General features: G+C 49.9%; 1 protein-coding gene across 2 annotated transcripts in view; it reads left to right on the top strand.

Moving 5' to 3' along the window:
- Positions 1 to 213: 213 nt before the first annotated feature.
- Eln (elastin) overlaps positions 214 to 20,309 on the top strand; it is a 40,552-nt gene continuing 20,456 nt past the window's right edge. For both annotated transcript variants that reach the window (XM_051204864.1, XM_051204863.1), the window contains exons 1-12: positions 214 to 389; positions 8,241 to 8,291; positions 9,870 to 9,908; positions 10,601 to 10,633; positions 13,145 to 13,174; positions 14,679 to 14,714; positions 15,905 to 16,006; positions 16,255 to 16,416; positions 16,499 to 16,561; positions 17,198 to 17,245; positions 18,921 to 18,992; positions 19,678 to 19,707. In XM_051204864.1, the coding sequence (XP_051060821.1) occupies positions 305 to 389; positions 8,241 to 8,291; positions 9,870 to 9,908; positions 10,601 to 10,633; positions 13,145 to 13,174; positions 14,679 to 14,714; positions 15,905 to 16,006; positions 16,255 to 16,416; positions 16,499 to 16,561; positions 17,198 to 17,245; positions 18,921 to 18,992; positions 19,678 to 19,707 (751 nt within the window). In that variant the 5' untranslated portion in view covers positions 214 to 304. The remainder of the gene's footprint in view (positions 390 to 8,240; positions 8,292 to 9,869; positions 9,909 to 10,600; positions 10,634 to 13,144; positions 13,175 to 14,678; positions 14,715 to 15,904; positions 16,007 to 16,254; positions 16,417 to 16,498; positions 16,562 to 17,197; positions 17,246 to 18,920; positions 18,993 to 19,677; positions 19,708 to 20,309) is intronic.

Raw genomic sequence — 20,309 nt, 5'->3', positions numbered from 1 at the left:
GGAACAGGGCCAGGAGCAAGCAAACAGCTACAGAGGGAAAGCGGGAAAGAGATGGGGGGAAAGCAGTGTGTGTCTGTGTGTGTGTGTGTGTGTAGGAAAATAGACCCATGGTCCAGGTTGCAAGCCTGGCCTTTCGTAATTGCCCCCTCCCCCGCGACCCCCTCCCCCAGCTCCCCCTCCTCCCGCCCTCCTCCCACCCGCCCTCTCTCCCTCCCTCCTTCCCTCACAGCAGCCTACCAGGCAGCAATTACGCTTTGGGGATAAAACGAGGCTCAGAGAGCAGGCTGGGGCAGTCCTCCCCGAGATGGCGGGTCTGACAGCAGCAGTCCCGAAGCCTGGCGTCTTGCTGATCTTCCTGCTCAACCTCCTCCATCCTGCGCAGCCTGGAGGTAAGGGGCCCCTCACCGGTCCCATGCTGCCCCTCACTGGGACCCAGCCGGCCAGGTGACAAGACTGATGAGGGATCCTGGAGATGGATGAGCGCTTCACCTCCAGATCCCCCCTCCTCCAGGCAGGGTCCTGGGAACTGACTGACCCCTCTAGGGAGCCAGCTCTGCCTAAGGGGTCCTGTCAAACATACATTCCATAAATCAGGATGGTCTCTACACTCTGTCCAAGCTCTGAGACACCTGGGTGCTTTCCCAGTGGTGGCAGTTTGCACACCTGTGCACATACCACCTGGGAAAAGAGACAATCCTGGTTTGTCTTTGCTTGGGGATGTTGGGATACGCGTGTGTGTGTGTATGTGTGTGTGTGTGTGTGTTTCATACTATGTTGCACAGGTGTCAATGTGAGGGTCTGGCCGATCATGTCCTTGAAGGAGAAGTATCTGAGAAAGGTATGAAGGTCTGTTGACCAGTCCATTCCTAGACAGGTGGAGGTGGAGGGAGGCAACCTTGAAGTTGTCTGGTGGGACCTGCCCAAATCCAACACGCAGCTGGGTATGCTGAGCCACACCTGTGATCCCAGCATGTAAATTCAAAGCCAACCAACCCCACCTCAAGAAAAAGGCAAAAACTAAGCGAGGGCTAAGAATGCCTCAGTTGATAAAGTGCATGCTAAACATGCACGAAATCCTGGATAAACTAGATGGGCGTGGTGATGCACACCTGCGTGGGGCCCGAGGATCAGGAATTCAGTATATCATTAGCTACATAGTGAGTTTGAGGCCATATGGCCTACATGGGGCTGTCTCAAAAAAAATAAAATCCTGAAGAAGCCTGGTGCGCAGGTGTAGGTTGTCACTGTAAGTGTGTACGAGTCTGTGCCCATAGAAGGGTTTGCTGGTGTGGAGTACAGGCCAGGGAGGGTGAGCTGGGAAAAATGCCATCTCCTGGCAGACAGGGCACAGCTGGTACCAGAGGCTACAGGGAGCCTCGAGTTATCATTTTGGTCATCTGATACGTATCCGGAGCAGGCACATTGGGTTATGGAGGAGGAAGGAGACTGCTCACAGAGGGAAGGTGCATCCGGCTATGGGGAAAGAGATGCAAACCATGAGCCATCTGCCGGAGTAGTCTGGGTCAAGTCTGGTTTCCGTAAGAGACCTCCCTGTCGTGGGAACCTGAACTTGAACTGGGGACAGGGGGCTTCAGGGCGGGGCAGGGTGGGGCGGGGCGGGGCAGGGCTGTGGTCAGAGGCTGGGTGGGAAGAACAGCTGTTCTATGAGACTGACCTGCTCAGGAGCCCGCTGTAGGACAAGAGTTCCTAAACTGAGACAAGACTGAGGTTGTGGGAACCAACAGGAGGAACCTGCAGCCACAGCTGCTGCAAGCCAGTGGTTAAGAGTAGTGACTCTGGGTCACCTGACCCTCCCGTCCCAGATGTGGTCACCTAACATCTGTCTACCCTCCTCCCTTGATGGTTCTATTGGTTCATCATAAAGTATTATCTTTACTGATGGAGAAACTGAACCCAGACATGAAAGCACTCACCTGAGGCAGGAGGCTGTCCAGTTGGAGGGCAGCCTGAACTATGTAGTGAGATCTTGTCTCAAAAGCATCTAAAAGAAGGCTAGAGATGGAGCTTAGCTTGTACAATACTTGCCTAGCATGCTAGGAGTCCTGAGTTCCATCCCTAGCACCATATAAACCAGGTGTGATGGCTCATGCCTGTGGTCCCAGTTCTCGGGAGGTAGAGACAGAAGAACAGGAGTTCAAGGCCATCCTTAGCTATATAGGGAGTTCAAGGCTAGCCTGATCTACACAAGACTCTCTTGAAAGATTCAGAAATAGAGCCTCAAGCAGGCTAATGCCAACCCTGAAAGTTAATATTAGCCAACTTTCTGCCCTGAGTCAAAAAAGTAAGTAAGTAAGTAAATAAATAAATAAATAAATAGGGAGTGTGGGAAATACCAGGGAATATTGGGGAGAGACAGCCCTGGGGTAGAGTCTTCCTTTAAGGGCAGAACAAACCCTCCCCTTTTAGCCTGGGTGACATCACTCAGTACTTAGCTGGCATCATTCCCCATGAAGATAAATCTCAACTCTGTCCCAGGTGGCTGGAGTCACTAGGTTCCAGTAAGAGACATGTGAATCGATGAGGTCTTTCAAGATCTGTTCTGAGCCCACTGAAGTCCAAAGAGGTCAGAGATCTGGGCGGGGCTCAACACTGGTCACACCTACCTGGTCTCCCATCTCTCTGGTCCTGGGGGAGCTCAGTCTCCCCAGAGGAAGATGTCATGGGTACCAGTTCCTTCTCACTACTAGGAGGGGAGTGATGATAGCATTTCACTTGAATAATGACTTGCTTTAGCCCTATGTTAAAGGGAATGTATAAACCAGGTGTGGTGGCTCAGGAACTCACAAGGCTAGGACAGGAGGATTGCGGTGTGTGTCCTGTGCTATAGAGTGAGTTCCAAGCCAGACTGTGCTATATGGAGAGACTCTATCTCCTGCCCTCCCCCAAGCAAAATTAAAATAAAAAGTCACCAAAAGAAAAAAAAATCAGGCATGGTAGCACCCTTACCTTGTGGCAGCCTTTTGCTTTGGAAAGGTAGAGACAGGAGGATCAGGTGTTCAAGGTCATCATCTATGTAGTGAGTTCTAGGCTAGCCTGGGCTTCATGAAGCCCTTTCTCCAAAACGTACGTGATAGAGGATTAGATAGAAAACAAAGTTCAGTGTTCGTCCTGATACCAGAAACATTTTCAGCATCCCTGCCCCTCATTTACACACTGAAAGTTTATCTCAGGAGATTTCAACCCTGATGGGCATGACGGTCACCTGGGTCTATGCTATGACCCAAGAATTCTTCCTCTGTTTGATCTGTGGAGGCTCTTGCTTGAGGGATTTGGGGTTTGACAGCTCCGTGGATGCCTCTGATAAGCTGCCAAAGATTTAGTGTCTTGATCCAGTTCTATGTGTCTGTTGGAGCCAGGGATGGCTCACCCACCCGCAGAGGCATACACAAGCAACAATGCTTGGCAGACTGCTCCGTGCACACAACAAACAGCTCGGTGAGGTCTTATCTGCTCAAGCCAGGCTGCCCCAGTGGACTTTGGCTTGGCAGAGCCCCCTGCCAGGACCCGCTGGCCCTGCTCCCTGTGGTCTTTGACCCTCCCAGCAGCAAATCCAAGGTCAAATGTAGCTACCAGGCCAAAGTTCTTGTTCTGGCTGACTCAGTTTTCCTGGCTGCAAAATGGAAGAAACACCCCTGATTTTAGTGCTCAGCCCCTAAGCGTCACTGGGGTTTGGGGACAAGGGGGACAGTAGCCACTTGACAGCTGCCAAAAATATATCCACTGAGATGATCATGGGACAGCAAAATGGTAAAGTGACGTATTCTCTGGCAATTTGCTAAGGACCCGATAGTCCTTGTAATTAGCTCCTACCTTTACTTTTCTAAGTTTTTTATTATCTATTTATTATTGCTGTTTGTTGTTGTTCGGGTTTTTGTTTGTTTGTTTGGTTGGTTGGTTGTTTTTTGTTTTTTGTTTTTTGTTTTTTTTTTTTTTGGTGCTAGGGACTGAACCCAAGACCTTGTGAATGCTCTACCTCTGAGCTATATGTCCAATCCCTAAGGTGGGTTTTTTGTTTGTTTGTTTGTTTTGTTTTTTGTTTTTGGTTTGTGTGTCTGTTTTGTTTCGTTGAGACAAGGTCTCATATAGCCCAAGCTGGCCTCGAACTCACTATGTGGGTGAGGGTGACCTTGGACTCCTCATCTTCCTGATTCCACTTCCTGATCGTTGCATCTGTGAGGCACTGAGCCTGGCTCCAATTCTCTAAGGTTAAAACACACTTTTGTTTTAGAGTCTCAAATATGCCATAGCTCTGGGTGGCCTGGAACTTGATAGGTAGGACACATTGACCTCTCCAACTCGAAGCAATCCTCCTGCCTCTGCCTCCCAGGTACTGGGATTGTCAGTGTTTATCACCACCCCTGACCTACCCAATCCAGTTCCTAAGGCTTAATTCTCCCTGTCAGAGGTGATTGGTATATAAACAGGTGACGGAGGTGACAGAGGGCTCAGGGAGGGCTCTCCAGAGACTGAGTCTGTCTGAGGGGACTGGAGAGAAAAGTTTAACTGGCATGGGGACACAGCCTGTAATCCCCAGGATTTGGGATGCTAAAACAGGACTGTAAACCCAAATCCAGCCTAAGCTACATAGAGAGTTCAAGGCTAGCCTGGACTACAAAAAAACCCTGTGTTGGAAGAGAAGAGGAGGGAGGAGTTAGTGGAAAGAGTTAGGAGAGAGGAGGGGAGGGGAGGAGAGGAGAGTTAGTAGAAAGAAGGGGAGGGGAGGGGAGGGGAGGGGAGGGAGGGAGGGGAAGAGAAGAAGGCAAAACCGAAAACAATCTGAGGGACTAGGAAGTGGCTGCCGCCCAGGAGGAAGCCTGTGCAGACCACACTGATGCAATGAGGGCTGATGTGTCCCCCATCTCGGAGACTTTACAGGCAGAGGACTAGGGGATGTTTTCAGGGGTTCTAGCCCAGGCCAGAGGACTATTTGGATCCCTGGGAGTCTAGGATCATGATTCACACGTGTGAGAGATGAGATCCACCCCAAGGCTAGCAGGAGGAATGAGCCAGACACAAGTGTGCTCCAAGCCAGCTGCTTGTGGCCAGCTGAGCATGGAAGGCAGGAGAAACTGCGGTGGGCTGGGAGAAGGCGGGGCGGAGAAGGCGGGGCAGACGGTTTCAGCACAGCCTTGGAGAAGGAGAGGACTTGGAGGGAGGTGAGGATGTTCTTGGTGGGAGAACTCACTGACACCACGGAGAGGCAGTGGGAATGAGGACATGCCATAGACTCGGTGCATGGTTTTTTGAGACAAGGGGCTTGCTATGTTGCACAGGCTAGCCTGAACCTGTGTGTAGCCCAGGAAAGCCTCCATCTCCCTATGAAGTGCAACATGACCTCAAACTCACAGTCCTCCTGTATCTGCTTCCAGGTACAGAGATTACAGGTGTGTGCCAACATGTCCTATATACAGAGTCTGTTATTATATGATATTAAAATTATATATTATATTTCACATTTTGTAATTTTATGGTGTGTATGCACATACCATGGGGGGGTCAGAGAACTAGGGGGAGTCAGCTCTTCCTCTCCACCATATGGGTTCCAGGGATTGAACTCAGTCATCATCAGGCTTGGCAACCAAGATAATGGCAGCTTCTCAGCCTTCTCCATTTTCTCAGTGAAAAACAGGAATCAAAAACTCAAGACAGGCCTGGTGGCACACTCCTACCATCCCAGCATCCTAATGGCTGAGGTTGGAGAATCTCATGTTGAAAACCAGCTTAGGCTACATAGTGAGATCCTGTCTCAAAACAACATTCCAGCTATCTGGGGTGTCCTGGGTTGGGTATGAAGGTGAACCAAGGTTGTTGGGCTATGGAGCATGGTTGTGGAAAGCAGAGAGAGAAGAGCTGGAGAGAGGGGAATTAATAGCTTCCTCAGGAAGGAGCCTGGTCATAGGTGGAGGGTTAGAAAACAGAGCTCTAAGAGAGAGGAAGTAGGGTTCAGTCAGGCCAGGGGCTCAGCAAGCCCACCCCAGGGGTCTTGTGGTGAGAGTGGGGAAACAAATCAGACACAATCTCTCTGCCTCCCTCACTCACCATTTATTGAGTACCTATTGTATACCTGGCCCTAGCCATGTACAAGAGAAAACAGGAAACCCATGATCACCAGCATTTTCTTTTAACAATTTCTCTCTGTGCCGGGTGTGACTAGCATCCATCTCTTTTGTTTGAATGTTTGTGACCATACCAGGCAGCTAACATCACACCTACATTGTAGGGGGAGAAAAAGAAGTGAGGCTTGGCTGGGGGTGTGGCCCAGTTGGCAGAGTGCACCCTGGGTTCTATTCCTAGCCCTGGAATAAAACAGGTGGGGTGGCACAAGCCTGTAACCCCAGCACTGGGGAGATGAAGTTACTTGCCTGAGATCACACATCAAATGAGGAGCTGGGAGAAAAGCCAGAGGGCTGTGCCCTGAGTCCCCTCACAGTTCCTGTTGCTCCTGTGGGCAGCCCTGGGGCTGGGGAACAGAAAGAATAGGAAAAACATCGGAGAAAGTGCAGGAGAGAGGCAGAGACCCTCCCTGCATTGAGCTCAGAGCCTGGGAGGGCATCAATCAAAGGGCAGGTCACTGTGTTTGGGAGCTCAGGACAATGCTAGAAGGCAGAAGGCTTATTTCCTGCAGATTCAACCCCCTGGGGCCACCCCTTCCTGAGCCCCCCAAGCTCTGAGCAGAATGCTCAGACTATCTAGACCTGGGGGGGGGCACAGACCCCAGGAGGTGATGGTGCCAGGATTTTAGCACAATGTGCCCATGGCAGCCAGACATTCCCAACTCTGCTGGGGCTGACAAGGTCCAGGGACCAGGCAGGCCCAGCTGTGTATTGTCACCGAGGCCAGACACACAGACATCTAGCTGAGAGGTCTCCTTGAACCCACTACAAAGCTACATGACTGGCTGGAACCCACTTTATGTCCCCCATCATGTGACTCTCGGGCTCCCTTCAGCAACACAGAGCTGGGCCATAGTGACAAGGTGACTTGGAGATCATGGCTCAGTATGGGAGTCTCTATTTGTTGCCATGACTACAGCTCCAGGGCCAGCATCTCTAGTGAGAGCTTCGGCTGGTCCCTGGGGGCTGAACTCGTGACCTTGGCTTGGAATTAACTGTTCCTTAGGAAACTATTTGATTTGCTCATTCATGGTGTTCCTGCCCCCCTCCAGTCCTGGCGCCTCCCAAAACAACCCTAGGTCAGATGGCCAGAACCCCACCCAAAGAGAGCTGCCCAGAGGCCAAGGATACTGACCTTGCACTATCCTACCAGAGTGGGAATGGCTAACACCAGGCATCAGCTACATCTCTTAATGGGTACCATCAACCAACCTGCCCTCTTAGAACTGTCTCCAGCCTTTCTGCCCAGCTCTGAGCAAAGTCATAGGCAAAACAGGTAGGCAGAGTCCCTTGCCCAGTGCCCAGCCAAAACCACAGGCTGGGTCCTCTCTCTTCAACAATGTTAAGCCTCCTGTTCAGAGAAGTGGCCTGGGTTCATTCCAGGCTTCATGTTTATCCAGCTGTGTGGCCCCAGCCACTTCCCTTAACATCTCTGGGCCTGGTTTCAAGCCTGCTGGAACCACATTAAGAATTTCTGCCCCTCCAACTTCATTGAGACACTTTGAGAAGAATGAAAAATTGCGAAGCCAGGTGTGGTGGTTCATGTCCATAATCTCGGCTACTCAGGAGACTGCAGGTGGGGAGGAGGGGGTTGCAAGGTCAAGACCAGTCTGAACTACATAGTGAGAATCTGTCTCGGTAAAATAAAAAGTCAGGGCATGGTACAGTGGTAGAATGTCTTTCTAGAATACCCCAGCGAGGGGCTGGGGTTATGACTCAATGGTAGATCAACCGCCTAGAATCCCCTAGTGGATGGGGGTTGGGGACGTGACTCAGTGGCAGAGTGCTTGCTAACATACAAAAAGAACAAAAGTAATATGTAAATAGTTGTTTAGCCTCAGACATTGATCTATATGAAAAACAATACCATGATTATTATCTTTATCTTCTTTAAATCATGTTTGATACCAGACAGTGGTGGCACATACCTTTAATCTCAGCACTGGGGAGGCAGAAACAAGTCAATCTCTGAGTTTGAGGACAGCCTGATCTACAGAGTGAGATCTGGGACAGCCAGGGCTACACAACATAGAGAAACCCTGTCTCAAGAGAAAAAAGAAGTCTGATATCCCTGACTAATCAAAGAGTCTACCTCCTTCCTTCTAGGGGTTCCAGGAGCTGTGCCTGGGGGAGTTCCTGGTGGAGTCTATTATCCAGGTAACATACATGAAATTTCCACACACCTGTGTATGACAGATGGAGATGGACTGTTCATGAGAAATAGAATGTTTTTAAATACTTTTATTCCATTTATTTTTTAGGGTTTGCATGTGGAGGCCAGGAAACAACTATGTTTGGTTGTTTCTTTTTGTTTATTTGTTTCATTTTTTGAGACAGAGTCTCACTAGTTATCCCTGGCTGGCCTGGAACTCACAGAGATCCACCTGCCTCTGCCTCCGAAGGGCTGGGATTAAAAGTGTGCGACACCACCACTGCCCAGCTCTGTAGGACAATGTTTGGGAATCTTTCCTACCACCATGTGGGTCCCAGGAATGGAACTCAATATGTTGGGATTGGCAGCAAGTGAGCTTTACCCACTAGGCTATTTCATGGGCCAGAGATGCTGTCACATTGAGATGTCTGCCACCAAGGACCTGCAAATCAGGCCCACTTTCTGAAGAAGTTAACTAGGCTGGGGATGTGGCTCGGTTAGCAGAATGTTTGCCTGGCATGTGTGAAACCTTGGGTCCCACCACAGCACTGCATGGATCAGGTATGGTGACATGCCTGTAGTCCCAACGCTCAAAAGAACAGACATTCAAGGCCGTCCTTGGCTGTAGAGAGAACTCAGGCTCCTGCCTCAAAAGAGGTGAATCGATTAATGGAGGGAGACAGTAGCACCCCAGACACAGAGAGAGTCAAGAGTTCAAAGCCAGCTTGAGCTGCACGCAAGACCCAGTCTCCACCCTAAAGAAAGCTGCTAATGGAAGAGTTATCAGGAACGTAAATATTGTACAAGTTGGAGCACAATCCCTGCTGTCAGGAGGCTGGCGCCTTCACACATTCCTGCCATTGGAAGGCTCACAGGCCTCAAAGCATTAATCTCACTCTTGGCAATCCACCCGAGGCAAATAACAGAAAAGAGAAATAGAGCAACAAAGCTGGGGATGTGGCTCCACTGGTAGAGTGCTTGCCTGGTGTGTGTGAAGCCGCAGCACCTCATAAAGCAGGGGTGTGATGAATGCCTGTAATCATTGAATGAGCTAGCTATCCACATTGCCAAGCTTTGGGTTTGATTGAGACACCCCGCAACAATGAATAAGGGTGAAGGGTGATGGAGGATGACTCTAGACATCATGGGCCTACACACACACACACACACACACTAGACACACATACGTAAAAAATGGAAAGAAAATAACTGACATGAACTGGGCAGTGGTGGTGCACGCCTTTAATCCCAGCCATTTAGGAGGCAGAGGCAGAAGGATCGTTGTGAGTTTGAAGCCAGTCTGGTCTACAGAGCAAGTGCCTGGACAGGCTCCAAAACAATACACAGAAACCCTATCTTAAAATAACTGACATGAAGTCAAAAGTCCCTCTAGTTCCATCCTAGGACAAACTGACATAAGGCTATTGAGCCAATGACACAGAAAAAGAAACTGATGGTAATAGGAGTTGACTTGCCCAAAGTCCTGCAGCTAGAATGTGACAGTGGGTGGTGGGTGGTGGGGTGTGGCTCATCTGGATACTAATTGATATTTTTCTCTCTATCTTTCTCAATGCACACAACAGGGGCTGGTATCGGAGGCCTGGGAGGAGGAGCAGGAGGAGGTAAGAAACTAGCCTTAGACTCCTCAATGAAAGGATCTGAGTACCATCATGACCCCCAACACACCTCATTAAACTTGACTCTTCAAGAGATCCCAGCAACTAAGGGTCTTTGTTATACAGGTTGAGCATCCTCTGGGAAAGAGACCTACTTGAAAAAAACATCCTGATAGTCCTCCTAGGGCCCTCTACCTTTGTTGTTTTCCCTGAGAAATTGCTGGAGATGTTGGTGCATGCCTATAACCTTGGCACTTAGAAGGCAGAAGCTGGGGGACCAAGAGTTCAGAGCACCCTTGACTACATAACAAGTTTGAGACCAGCCTGAGCTACATGAGACACAGTCTCAAACTGAGAAATGTCACTCAACCAAAAATCCGGAGGGAGAGATGGTATTCCAGGGGTTCCGTGTCTAAGTAAGAGGACATCTACTCTAGCACTTGGAAAGGCGCCCTCACCCTCTCCTGTGGGGCGGGCTTAAGCAATGGATCAGTACTAAAGATGGGAGGGAGTACATGCCTGTCATACCAGGACTTGAGAGGTGAAGGTAGGAGATTCAGGAGTTCAAAGCCATCCTTGGCTATATCATGAATTTGAGGCCAGCCTGGGCTATGACAAGACCCTGTGTCAGACCAAAGGAGGGGTGGAGGGTAAGTCATCTCTTCCCTGCCATTCATTATCATTTCTTCCCTCTGCAGCTCTGGGACCTGGAGGAAAACCACCTAAACCAGGTAAGATCTAAGTCAGGCCCCTGAAGTGGAGAAGGTAGGATTCACAGAGCCATGGCTGGCAGGGCAACCAAAAGGAGGGCAGCAAACGTCCCCAGGTATCAGCAGTCTAGAGTCAGGCCACAAGTTAGCCAGGGACAGGAGGTTGGAGGCAGTTCACCAGCCTGTGTCCTGCTCGGGGCCCACTCTCCTAGCTTCCTGGAGATTGCCCTTTGCTCACAGCCCAAGAAATAACCCTGATGTTTCAGGCAGAGCAGCATCTAAGCTTCCCATGCTCCCTTGTAAGGCAGCACTTAGAATGGAAGATCCCAGACACTATATCTGGACATTTGACTTCTGACCCAGATGTGAGTTCAACTTCAAGCTAAACCTGACCCTGGCCCCAGATGACCTCCCAGCTTGTTCCCAGCCTCCTTCCAGCTGTGTCTAGACTATGGAATTTTCTAGTAAGAAAAAAAAAAATCACAGCTCGATCTTATCAATATTGCTGGGATCTGCCAGCATTGATCACTCTTAGCTTTGGGGAGGTGGCAAAGGGGTGGAGGTTCTCTCAATGAAACACTGTTGGATAAGAAGCAGATGGAGGCCATGGTCTGGTGATGTGCACCTGTCATCTTAGCTACTTAGAAGGTTGAGAGAGGAGGGCTCTGAGTTAAAGAGTTCAGCCTCAGATAGATAGCAATAACCTTCCTCAAAATAAAAAGTAGAGTGAATACTGAAGATGTGGTTCAGTGGTAGAGCACCTGCCTAGAATCCCCCAGTGAGGAGTTAGGAGTATAGCTCAGGGTAGCATGTTGGAAACCTTGTGTTTCATCCCTCTTAATACACACACACACACACACACACACACACCAAACTGTATCCCAGTCATATTGACACCCCCCCCATGTGTGATGCTCTCTGTGTGGCATATGCATCCCCACCCAGTGTGCCTACCACTCTAGCTCCAAAGTCCACATGCTCCCGGACAGTTCAGATGTCCAACTGCTCTTACAAAATCCCGATGATGATCCAACTACTAATGAATGTGTGAGAAGCAGATTCCCCTTCACTGAAGCTTATGGGAGTTGTGAAACTTCAGGACCAGGGCCAGCAAGGGAGGAAAAGGACGGGACATCTGGGCAAGTTAGGTTCTAAGGGTAGGAAGCTTTGTAAAGCCAGGAGACCCTGTGGCTTGTTAATTCTCCTTGTGGTACCAAGGATGGAACTCAGGGTCTGTTATGTGGGAGGCAAGCACTCCACCACTGAGCTAATTATATCTCTGGACCTCTTTTTACATTTCTTCAAAACTTACCTTTATTGATTGGTTTGTATATTTATTTATTACGGGCATAGTGCCCATGCATCACAGTGTGCCTGAGGAGGTCGGAGGACAATCTTGGAGCACTGAATCTCTTCTTCCACCATGTAGGTCCCACGTTATCATATAGGACTCATGTCATCAGGCTTAGTGACAAATGCCTTCACCCACTGCGTCATCTTATTTTTACTTTGATACAGGGTTTCACTAAGTTGTCCAGGCTGGCCTTGAACTATATAACCCAGACAGGCCTTGAAATGCAGATCCTCCTGCCTCAGCCTCCTGAGTAGCTGAAATGGCAGGCATGTATGACTGTGTCCAGTTCCTATGGTCATCTTTTAGCCCCAAGATAGGCTGTAGTCTATAACAGGCTTGGCCAAGCCACCATAAATAATCCAATGAAGGTCCCCACATCCTGGCTAGAGGGATGTCCGGGCCTGCCCAGGCAGGATGGAATGGGGTGCAGGGATTGTACAGATGGTGTTTGGGAACAATTAATCCCCTGGGAGCAAGGGTGGGTGGCTTGGCAGCTGCTCCTCCATGTGGGTGCTGTAGGCTGGCCCCTCCCTCCTGAGTTCTCAGTGGGGGACCAGGCAGCTGGGAGCCAGCACTACCCACACCCAGAGCATCAGCTGGAGGCCAGCCGCCTGGCCAGCCACTACAAACAAGGGGTATGGCAAGGACAGGAAGGATCCGGGATGAGTCTCCATGGGACACTCATGCCGGGTACACACAGTGGGTACGACTTCCTGATCACAAGCTCAGTGGCCCCAAGAAGGTAGGGATCATGGAAGCCGCAAATAGACGGGCATAGTCGCCAAGCATACTGGCACAAGCCTGTCAACCCAGCATTCAAGAGGTAGAGGCCAGAGGGTCGTGAGTTCAAGCTTAAACAAAGCTACCAGTTAAGTATTATGGAAACTAAGTCAAGAAAGCAAAAACCAAGAAGAAGAAGGAGGAGGAGAAGAAGAAGAAGAACCCCCCAAGACACATACAAATACATGAAATTTAAAAAATAAAATCTTTTAAAAATACTAACAAAGATGGGGAAACTGAGGCTCAGGAAAGGTATGGTGACCCCCCCCTCATCTACACAAACCATGGGAAGGGGAAACAGAGTGTGTCTAAAACTTTCTGACTAAGAAAAGGAGCAGACAGTAAGGCTCTGGGCTCCCAGCTGTGATCCGACTGTAACTCTTCCTCCATCTCTCCAGGTGCAGGTCTTCTGGGGGCCTTTGGAGCAGGTGAGTCCAAAGGACATCGAGGACAGTGGGTTGCAAGTGATGAGGATAAACTGGATAAGACTGTTGATACAGAGCAGGCAACAGCAGAGACCAGGCCTGCCCCCAAGTTTCACCCCATTCTTTCTTACTTCCTGTCCAGTCTGGTCCTCTCAGACCCACCATTGGACAGAAAAGATCTGAGCATGCCCCCTGTCCTCTACAAGTGTAGGAAGCTTGAGAGGAGCTGTTGATAAAACCGGGGAGAGTCTGGGAGACGAGACCAGAAAATGATTGATTCAGGCAACCACAGTCCCTGCCCACCACCATACCATACTACATGGCGCATTACAGACCCATCTTACAGATGTCTGTAATATACACATATATGTATGTATTATGTACTGGGGACAGAACTCAGGACATCTTGACAATCACTATCTACTGAGCTACATGCTCAGCCCTCATACAGTTAGGGGATGGGTGGGAAAGCTAGTCAAAGGGAAGATAATACCTAGGGAGAGCCAGGTAGACCCCCCTCCTCAGGGCTCCGAAGACTCTTTGCTCTGGGGGGAGGGGGTCCCTTAGAGGACTTTGCCCTACAACTCTAGACCCCACAACCGGAGCTGGTGCTGGCAAGAGAGAGTTTTTCCATAATTGGAAACAAACCTGCCAAGGCAAACCTCCAAAACTCCAACCTAACCGGGCCCATCAGTCAAGGCCAAGGCCATGGAATGTCTCCTGGAGGAGGAGAAGGAATGATCGGGCCCAGATGTGGAAAGGAGAGAGCCAGAGGGACCCATTTGGCTTCTCATGGATCTTAGCAAAGAGGATTCTGGATAGAAGAATGGCTAGATGTTCAGGAAGGACTCCCAGGATGGGGGATGTGGCACAGTTCATATAGCCCTAACCTAGAGTGCATAAAGCCCTGAGTTCCAACCTCAGTACCACATAAACTGGGCTTTTTGGGAACTACCTAAAACCCCAGCATCTGGGAGGTAGAGTCAGGATGATCAGAAGTTCAAGGTCACCCTCAGACACAGAGAGAGTTTGAGTCAAGCCTGGGCTACATGAGACCCTATTTCAAAACCCAAAAAGCAGGAAGTAGTGGAAACACATTTACATATCCAGGGTGAGGGGAGGGGTCTGTGTCAGGATATACCATCAAGAAAGCAGAGAAGATGCCTTGGGTGGCAGCTACCAATGGGAGTAAGGCTGGCCCGGGAGGGACCACTTCCGCCTTCACAGAAAACCAGCTGAATCCTGTCAGCTTCCAGGCATCCTAGGGGATGTGCAGGTTAATCATACTTGTTAGGGACGATCACGTCAACTCCACACATAGCATTTGATTACGATCTGATGGCTGCAGATTTATCAGGACCATATGCCCTCCACCACCACAGTACCAAAGATACAGGGACCAGCCTAGACCCCCACCCCCACCCCACTCCATGATGACAGCCATCTCACAAGGAGCCCAAATGTGAAACCCACGACTTTGACTTCTCTTCCTCTCTCCTCTTCACAGGTCCTGGAGGACTTGCAGGTGCTGGCCCTGGGGCAGGTTAGTGTGACCACCTAAGCAAGATGCCAGCCTCTCACCCCAGCCCAGGGCCCCTGCTTGGGATAAACAGCAGTTAGAGCACAGAGTAGGAGCCAGATGTTGATGAGGACATGGGTGAAGAATGTCACCTGCTCCAGGAAGCTACCTAGGGGCCCAATTATAGAGATGAAACTGGAGAGAGGCATCTCCTGGGGGCCCAGGGGTAGATATGCCCACCATAAAAGGCACATGAGAAATCTGGGACCCAGGAATGGTGTGGTGCATGGCTAGAATCCCAGACCTTGGGAGACTAAGCTATATAACAAGGCCTAGGCCAGCCTGGTTATATAGACCTTGTCTCAAAAATCAAAATATTGAGGCTGGGCATGGTAGAAGACACATTTAATCTCAGCACTCATGAGGCAGAGGCAGGAAGATCTCTGTGAGTTCAAGGCCAGCCTGGTCTGCATAGAGAGTTCCAGTCCAGGTAGAGTTACATAGTGAGAACTTTTCTCAAATGCATATATGTTTGTATATGTATACATTTGTATACATATATGCACATGTCTATATATGTATATACATATGTATACATACATTTTGAGACTGGGCTTGCCTGCTCTGGCTTCCATCTCCAGGACTGTGTAAACCAGATGTGAAGTACCTGTGAACCCAGCACTTAGGAGGTATAGGATCAAGGAGTTCAAGGTTATCCTCAGCTACATAATGATTTCCAGGCCAGCCTGGACTACATACATAGCCAGAATTTGTCCCAAGACCTAAAAGATTCACACAGCTTTGTGAGGCTGAGCAGAGCAGCTAAGCATTGGAATCCTCTAACACAGTGGTTCTCAACCTTCCTAATGCTGTGACCCTTTAATACAGTTCCTCGTGTGTGGTGACTGATCTCCAACCATTTTATTTTCATTGCAATTTCATAACTGTAATTTTGCTATTTATTAATCGGAATCGTGTTTTCCTATGGTCTTGGGGAACCCCTATGAAAGGGTCATTCCACCCCAAAAGGGTCACAGCCCACAGGTTGAAAACAGCTGCCCTAACACATGCACCCACCCTGGTGACACTGAACTCCTTCAGAGGACACAGGATCCTGACTACTCTTCCTGAGTGAAAGGGTCCAGGCTGGGCTGAGGCTGGACAACTCCCACTAGCATAGCAGTTCAGGACCTCAGTTATGCTCTCCTCCGCAGGTCTGGGAGCCTTTCCTGGAGGTGCCTACCCAGGGGCAGGAGCTCTGGTACCTGGAGGAGCAGCGGGGGCTGCTGCGGCTTATAAAGCTGCTGCCAAAGCTGGTGAGTGGCATGTTTAGTGAGAGTTCCATCAGCTCCCTGGCTTTCCCAGACTCTGAAATTCTCAAAGAACTCTCCCTCCTCCAGATCCAGAAGATAGAATTGGAGGGTGGGGTGGGGGATCCTCCTCCCCTGAGGAGATGATGTGGGCAACTAGTTGTACTCAGCCTTGAAGTGGCTTGGTGACAGGATGAGACCTGAAGGCACAGTCCCTATCTGGCCCCTGAACTCTCCTGCCTGTGGCTATGCAGGGGCTGGGCTTGGTGGAATTGGAGGTGTTCCTGGTGGTGTTGGAGTTGGTGGCGTCCCTGGTGCTGTTGGAGTTGGTGGCATCCCTGGTGGTGTTGGAGTTGGTGGCATCCCTGGTGGTGTTGGAGTTGGTGGCATCCCTGGTGGCTTAGGAGTATCAACAGGTATGGTGGCTGGACCTGAGTGATGAAGGTGATGCCTGCAGGCCTGGGTGGAGTCGGTTCTGCAACAATCCCTTCCATCCAGGTGCTGTGGTGCCTCAAGTTGGAGCTGGAGTCGGAGCTGGAGGAAAGCCTGGGAAAGTTCCCGGTCAGTGCAGAATCTATGGGGGGGATGAAGTTTAGAGGTCAGAGGTCTAGGAGCCTGCAGAGGTCAGAGCCCTCCCCACCTCCAATGCATTGGAGGATGAAGGGAACAGTATATGTTGGATCCAAAGCAGCAGACCTGTTTGAGCAATGGGGCTGAGTAACTTAAGCCTGGCTTCTAAAAATTTCTATGATCTTAGAGCAAAAAAGAGACCTCACAGATGGGCTCTGGATCACAGATAGGGAAACTGAGGTTTTAAATGTTGAGCCGGAACAGAAGGGCCCACAGCTGTTCCCGGTAGAGCTGGAGGGGAGCCCAGCAGCTTGCGGCACCCCCATCTGGTGCTCATTTGGCCCCATGCTCTTTAGGAAGTAACTTCAGGTTAAATAAAAGGCAAACATCTGGAAGGCTTTAGACTTGAGGTGGGCTGGCTGGGCTGCGTAAACAGGCTGTGGGCTCCAGAAGACAGTTGAATCAGTGCTCCGAAGGATGTGCAGGCTCTCTGACATGGAGTAGGGAGGGCTGTGGTCATGCTATGTCTGTCCCTAGCTTCCCCAGTGGCCACACTGACTTGCTTGTTGCTGCTGTCTGGTGGGATGACAGAACCTCTGCTAAGGTTTCTTGTTCTTTTGCCTCTAGGTGTTGGTCTTCCAGGTGTATACCCAGGTGGCGTGCTCCCGGGCACAGGTGAGAACAAGAGGGATGAGCTGGGGACGTAGCTCAGTTGATACAGTGCTTACTTAGCATGGGTTCCGTTCAGCATCACATAAACCAGGTGTGGCGGTACATGCATTTAATCCCAGCACTTTGAAGGCAGAGACATAAGGATCTTAAGTTGAGGCCAGACCTTATTTCAAAATCCAAAAAGTGGAGCTCAAGAGGTGGCTCAGTGATTAAGGGCACAAGCTGCTCTTCCAGAGGACCCTGGGTTCAATCCCCAGCACCCAAATGGCCACTGACAACTCTCTGTGACTCTTCTGTTCTCCAAGGGCACCAGGCATGCATTCGGTGTGCAGACATACACCCAGGTGACAGAAGGAACCTGAGTTCAAGGTCATCCCTGACCACATAACAAGTTATAGGCCAGCCTGGACTACATAAGACTCTATCAGGAAAAAAAAGGAAAAAGAAAGAGAGAAAGGAAGGAAGGAAAGAAGAGAGGAAAGAAAGAAGGAAGGAAGAGAGGGAGGAAAGAGAGAGAGAGAATTGGGGATGTACCCTCTGGCTCCCCCTCCTCCTAAAGCTAAGGCCAGCTGAGGCCAGTGGCTGCTTCCCTAAGTGTCCAAGTTCAACTTAATGAACATTAGGTCCTTGGCAACAAAGGTCAGCTTCCCCAGCCCCACCCAATCCCTTACCCCAGGCCAACACCCTCATCACAGCCTTAAAACCAGTCCTCAGAGGACAGATGGAGTCCCTAGTGTAGCCAGCTTTTTCCCAAAAGCCCTGAGTCACCAGGCATTGGCACGCCCAGGAAGTCTGCCCTACAGGAGACCCCCTAAGAACTGCCCCTCACTTCTTTCCCTGCCAGGACCTACCTCCCCATCCAGCAAGGCCTCCTGAAATCCCCCAAAAGCCCAGATTCAGGGATTTGCTGGCAGAGCACCCCTTCCTTCCTGGTTGAGGCAGCCAAGCCCCAGGGGAGGTAGAAGAGAAGGGAGAGTCTAGCAGATTCCAATCCATTGAGAGGTAGCCACTATGAGGCATGTCACACTGGCTGGGCCTCTCTACACTTTCTCCCATCCAAGTATTAACTGGCCCCCATTCTGCTAAGTTAGTTTCTCCGATCAGACACATTCAGGGTGGTGTGGCTACAGATCTCTCCGTGCCTTTTCTCCTAAGCTTGGTCACAATGGATCTATAACTTACAGTTGAGGTCCACAGAGGCTGAGATTGAACTCAGTTGAGCTGGGATTAAAAGTCAGATCCTCCAGCCAGGACTAGTGGCACTGGCATGCCACCCCAGCCATTTGGAAGGCTGAGATAGATGAATCAGAAGTTCAAGTCTAGCAAGGGTAACTTAGCCAGCCTCTGTCTCAAAAGGTAAGAAGAGCATTGGGGGTGTGGCTCAGTGGTAGAACACCTGCCTAGAATCCCCCAGTGAGGGGCTGGTGCATGTTTGTGGTTCTAAATTCAATTCACAGCACCACCAAAAAATAAATACATAAATAAAATCCTCTGAGCTCAAGCCACACAGGGAAGAAAGTTCCCACAGAGTGGTCCTTACTTTACTTGCCCTCTGTGTGAGTCATGCCTGTGATTGGCCATCAGTACTGAAATAAACTGGTTAATAGACCTAAGGTGGACAGGGGTTGCCAAGCAGCATTTCGCTTCCCTCATGATACCCATGTCTTTGCTCGCTCAGGAGCTCGGTTTCCAGGTGTGGGGGTGCTCCCTGGAGTTCCCACTGGCACCGGAGTCAAGGCCAAGGCTCCAGGTATGTATAGCCAACTGTGCTGGGGCTAGGGTAGGATCCTCTGTCAGCTTACAGGCTGAGCGGGCCTTGAGTGTAAGGGATACTTTGAGATTCTGGGCTTATCTGGGGACTTCTGTGGGGACAGGGGGTTACTTCTTATGTTCCAGCCCTGCTTCTGCTGGCTAGAAAGGGTGGAATGCTGTTCAGAAAACCCAAAGAGTAACCCTGGCCTAATGGCATTGGTCTATGATCCCAAGCAACTCAGGAGGCTGACTCAGGAGGCTTGAAAGTTCAAGGCCAGCCTGGGAAATTTAGTGGAAAACTGTTTCAAATTAAAAGTAAAAAGAGGGCTGTGGGGTATGGCTCAGTAGTAGAGCATTTGCTTAGAAACTCCTAGTGAGCCAGTGTTAATCCTAACACTTAGGAGGCAGATGCAGGTGGGTCTCCAAGTTTCAAGACAGACTGGCCTTCTCAGAGAAACCCTGTCTCAAAAGACAAAAACAAAACAAACAAAAAACCTACTGAATGAATGGGGGCAGGATGAGCCTTAGTGGTGGAGCTCTTGCCTAGAATCCCCCAATGAGGGGTTGGGGGGTGTGGCTTGGTGGTAAATCTCTTGTCCAGCATAAACAAAGGAGTCCTGCAGCCAGTGCTCTGTGCCCTACACACAGCCCTGGGCCACAGTGGCAGCTCTTTGTCTTTGCAGGTGGAGGTGGTGCTTTCGCTGGAATCCCAGGTGAGTTGAAGCTGCTCTGCCTCGGTGAGCTAGATTCCCAGAAACCTAGCCATCCTGCCCCATCTCCCTCATGTCTCTTTCTGCCTTGGTGGAGTGTTTATCACACAAGTATGAGGACCAAAACTCAATCCCCATATCCCATGTTCTAAAAGTTAAAAAAAAAAAATCATAAGCCAGGCTTCTACCCAAAGTGTCATCGGTCCTAACCCAGTGGTTCTCAACCTGTGGGTCATGACCCCTTTGGGGTTTGAATGATCCATTCATAATGATCACTTATCAGATATCCTGCATATCAGATACTTACATTATGAATCATAACAGCAGCAAAATTACAGTTATGAAGTAACAATGAAAATAATTTTATGGTTGGGGTTCACCACAACATGAGAAACTATACTAAGGGTCGCAGCATTAGGAAGGTTGAGAACCATTGCTCTAACCCAAACTTCATCAATGTGAATCCAAAATGCACCAAGATACCCAGAAGTGCCCTAAGGTCAGCACAGATGAGTATAGGAGTGTGTCTCTCCACTCCTGCCAGTCATTAGCTTATTGCTTGGGAGTGCGTCCCTGACCCATGATGAAGGGACAGCGCGGCCCTC

The sequence above is a fragment of the Phodopus roborovskii genome, unplaced genomic scaffold, assembly GCF_943737965.1.
Source record: "Phodopus roborovskii unplaced genomic scaffold, PHOROB, whole genome shotgun sequence".
NCBI lineage: Eukaryota > Metazoa > Chordata > Mammalia > Rodentia > Cricetidae > Phodopus > Phodopus roborovskii.
The sequence above is the reverse complement of the archived record's forward strand: the minus strand, read 5'-3'. Positions and strand labels throughout refer to the sequence as shown.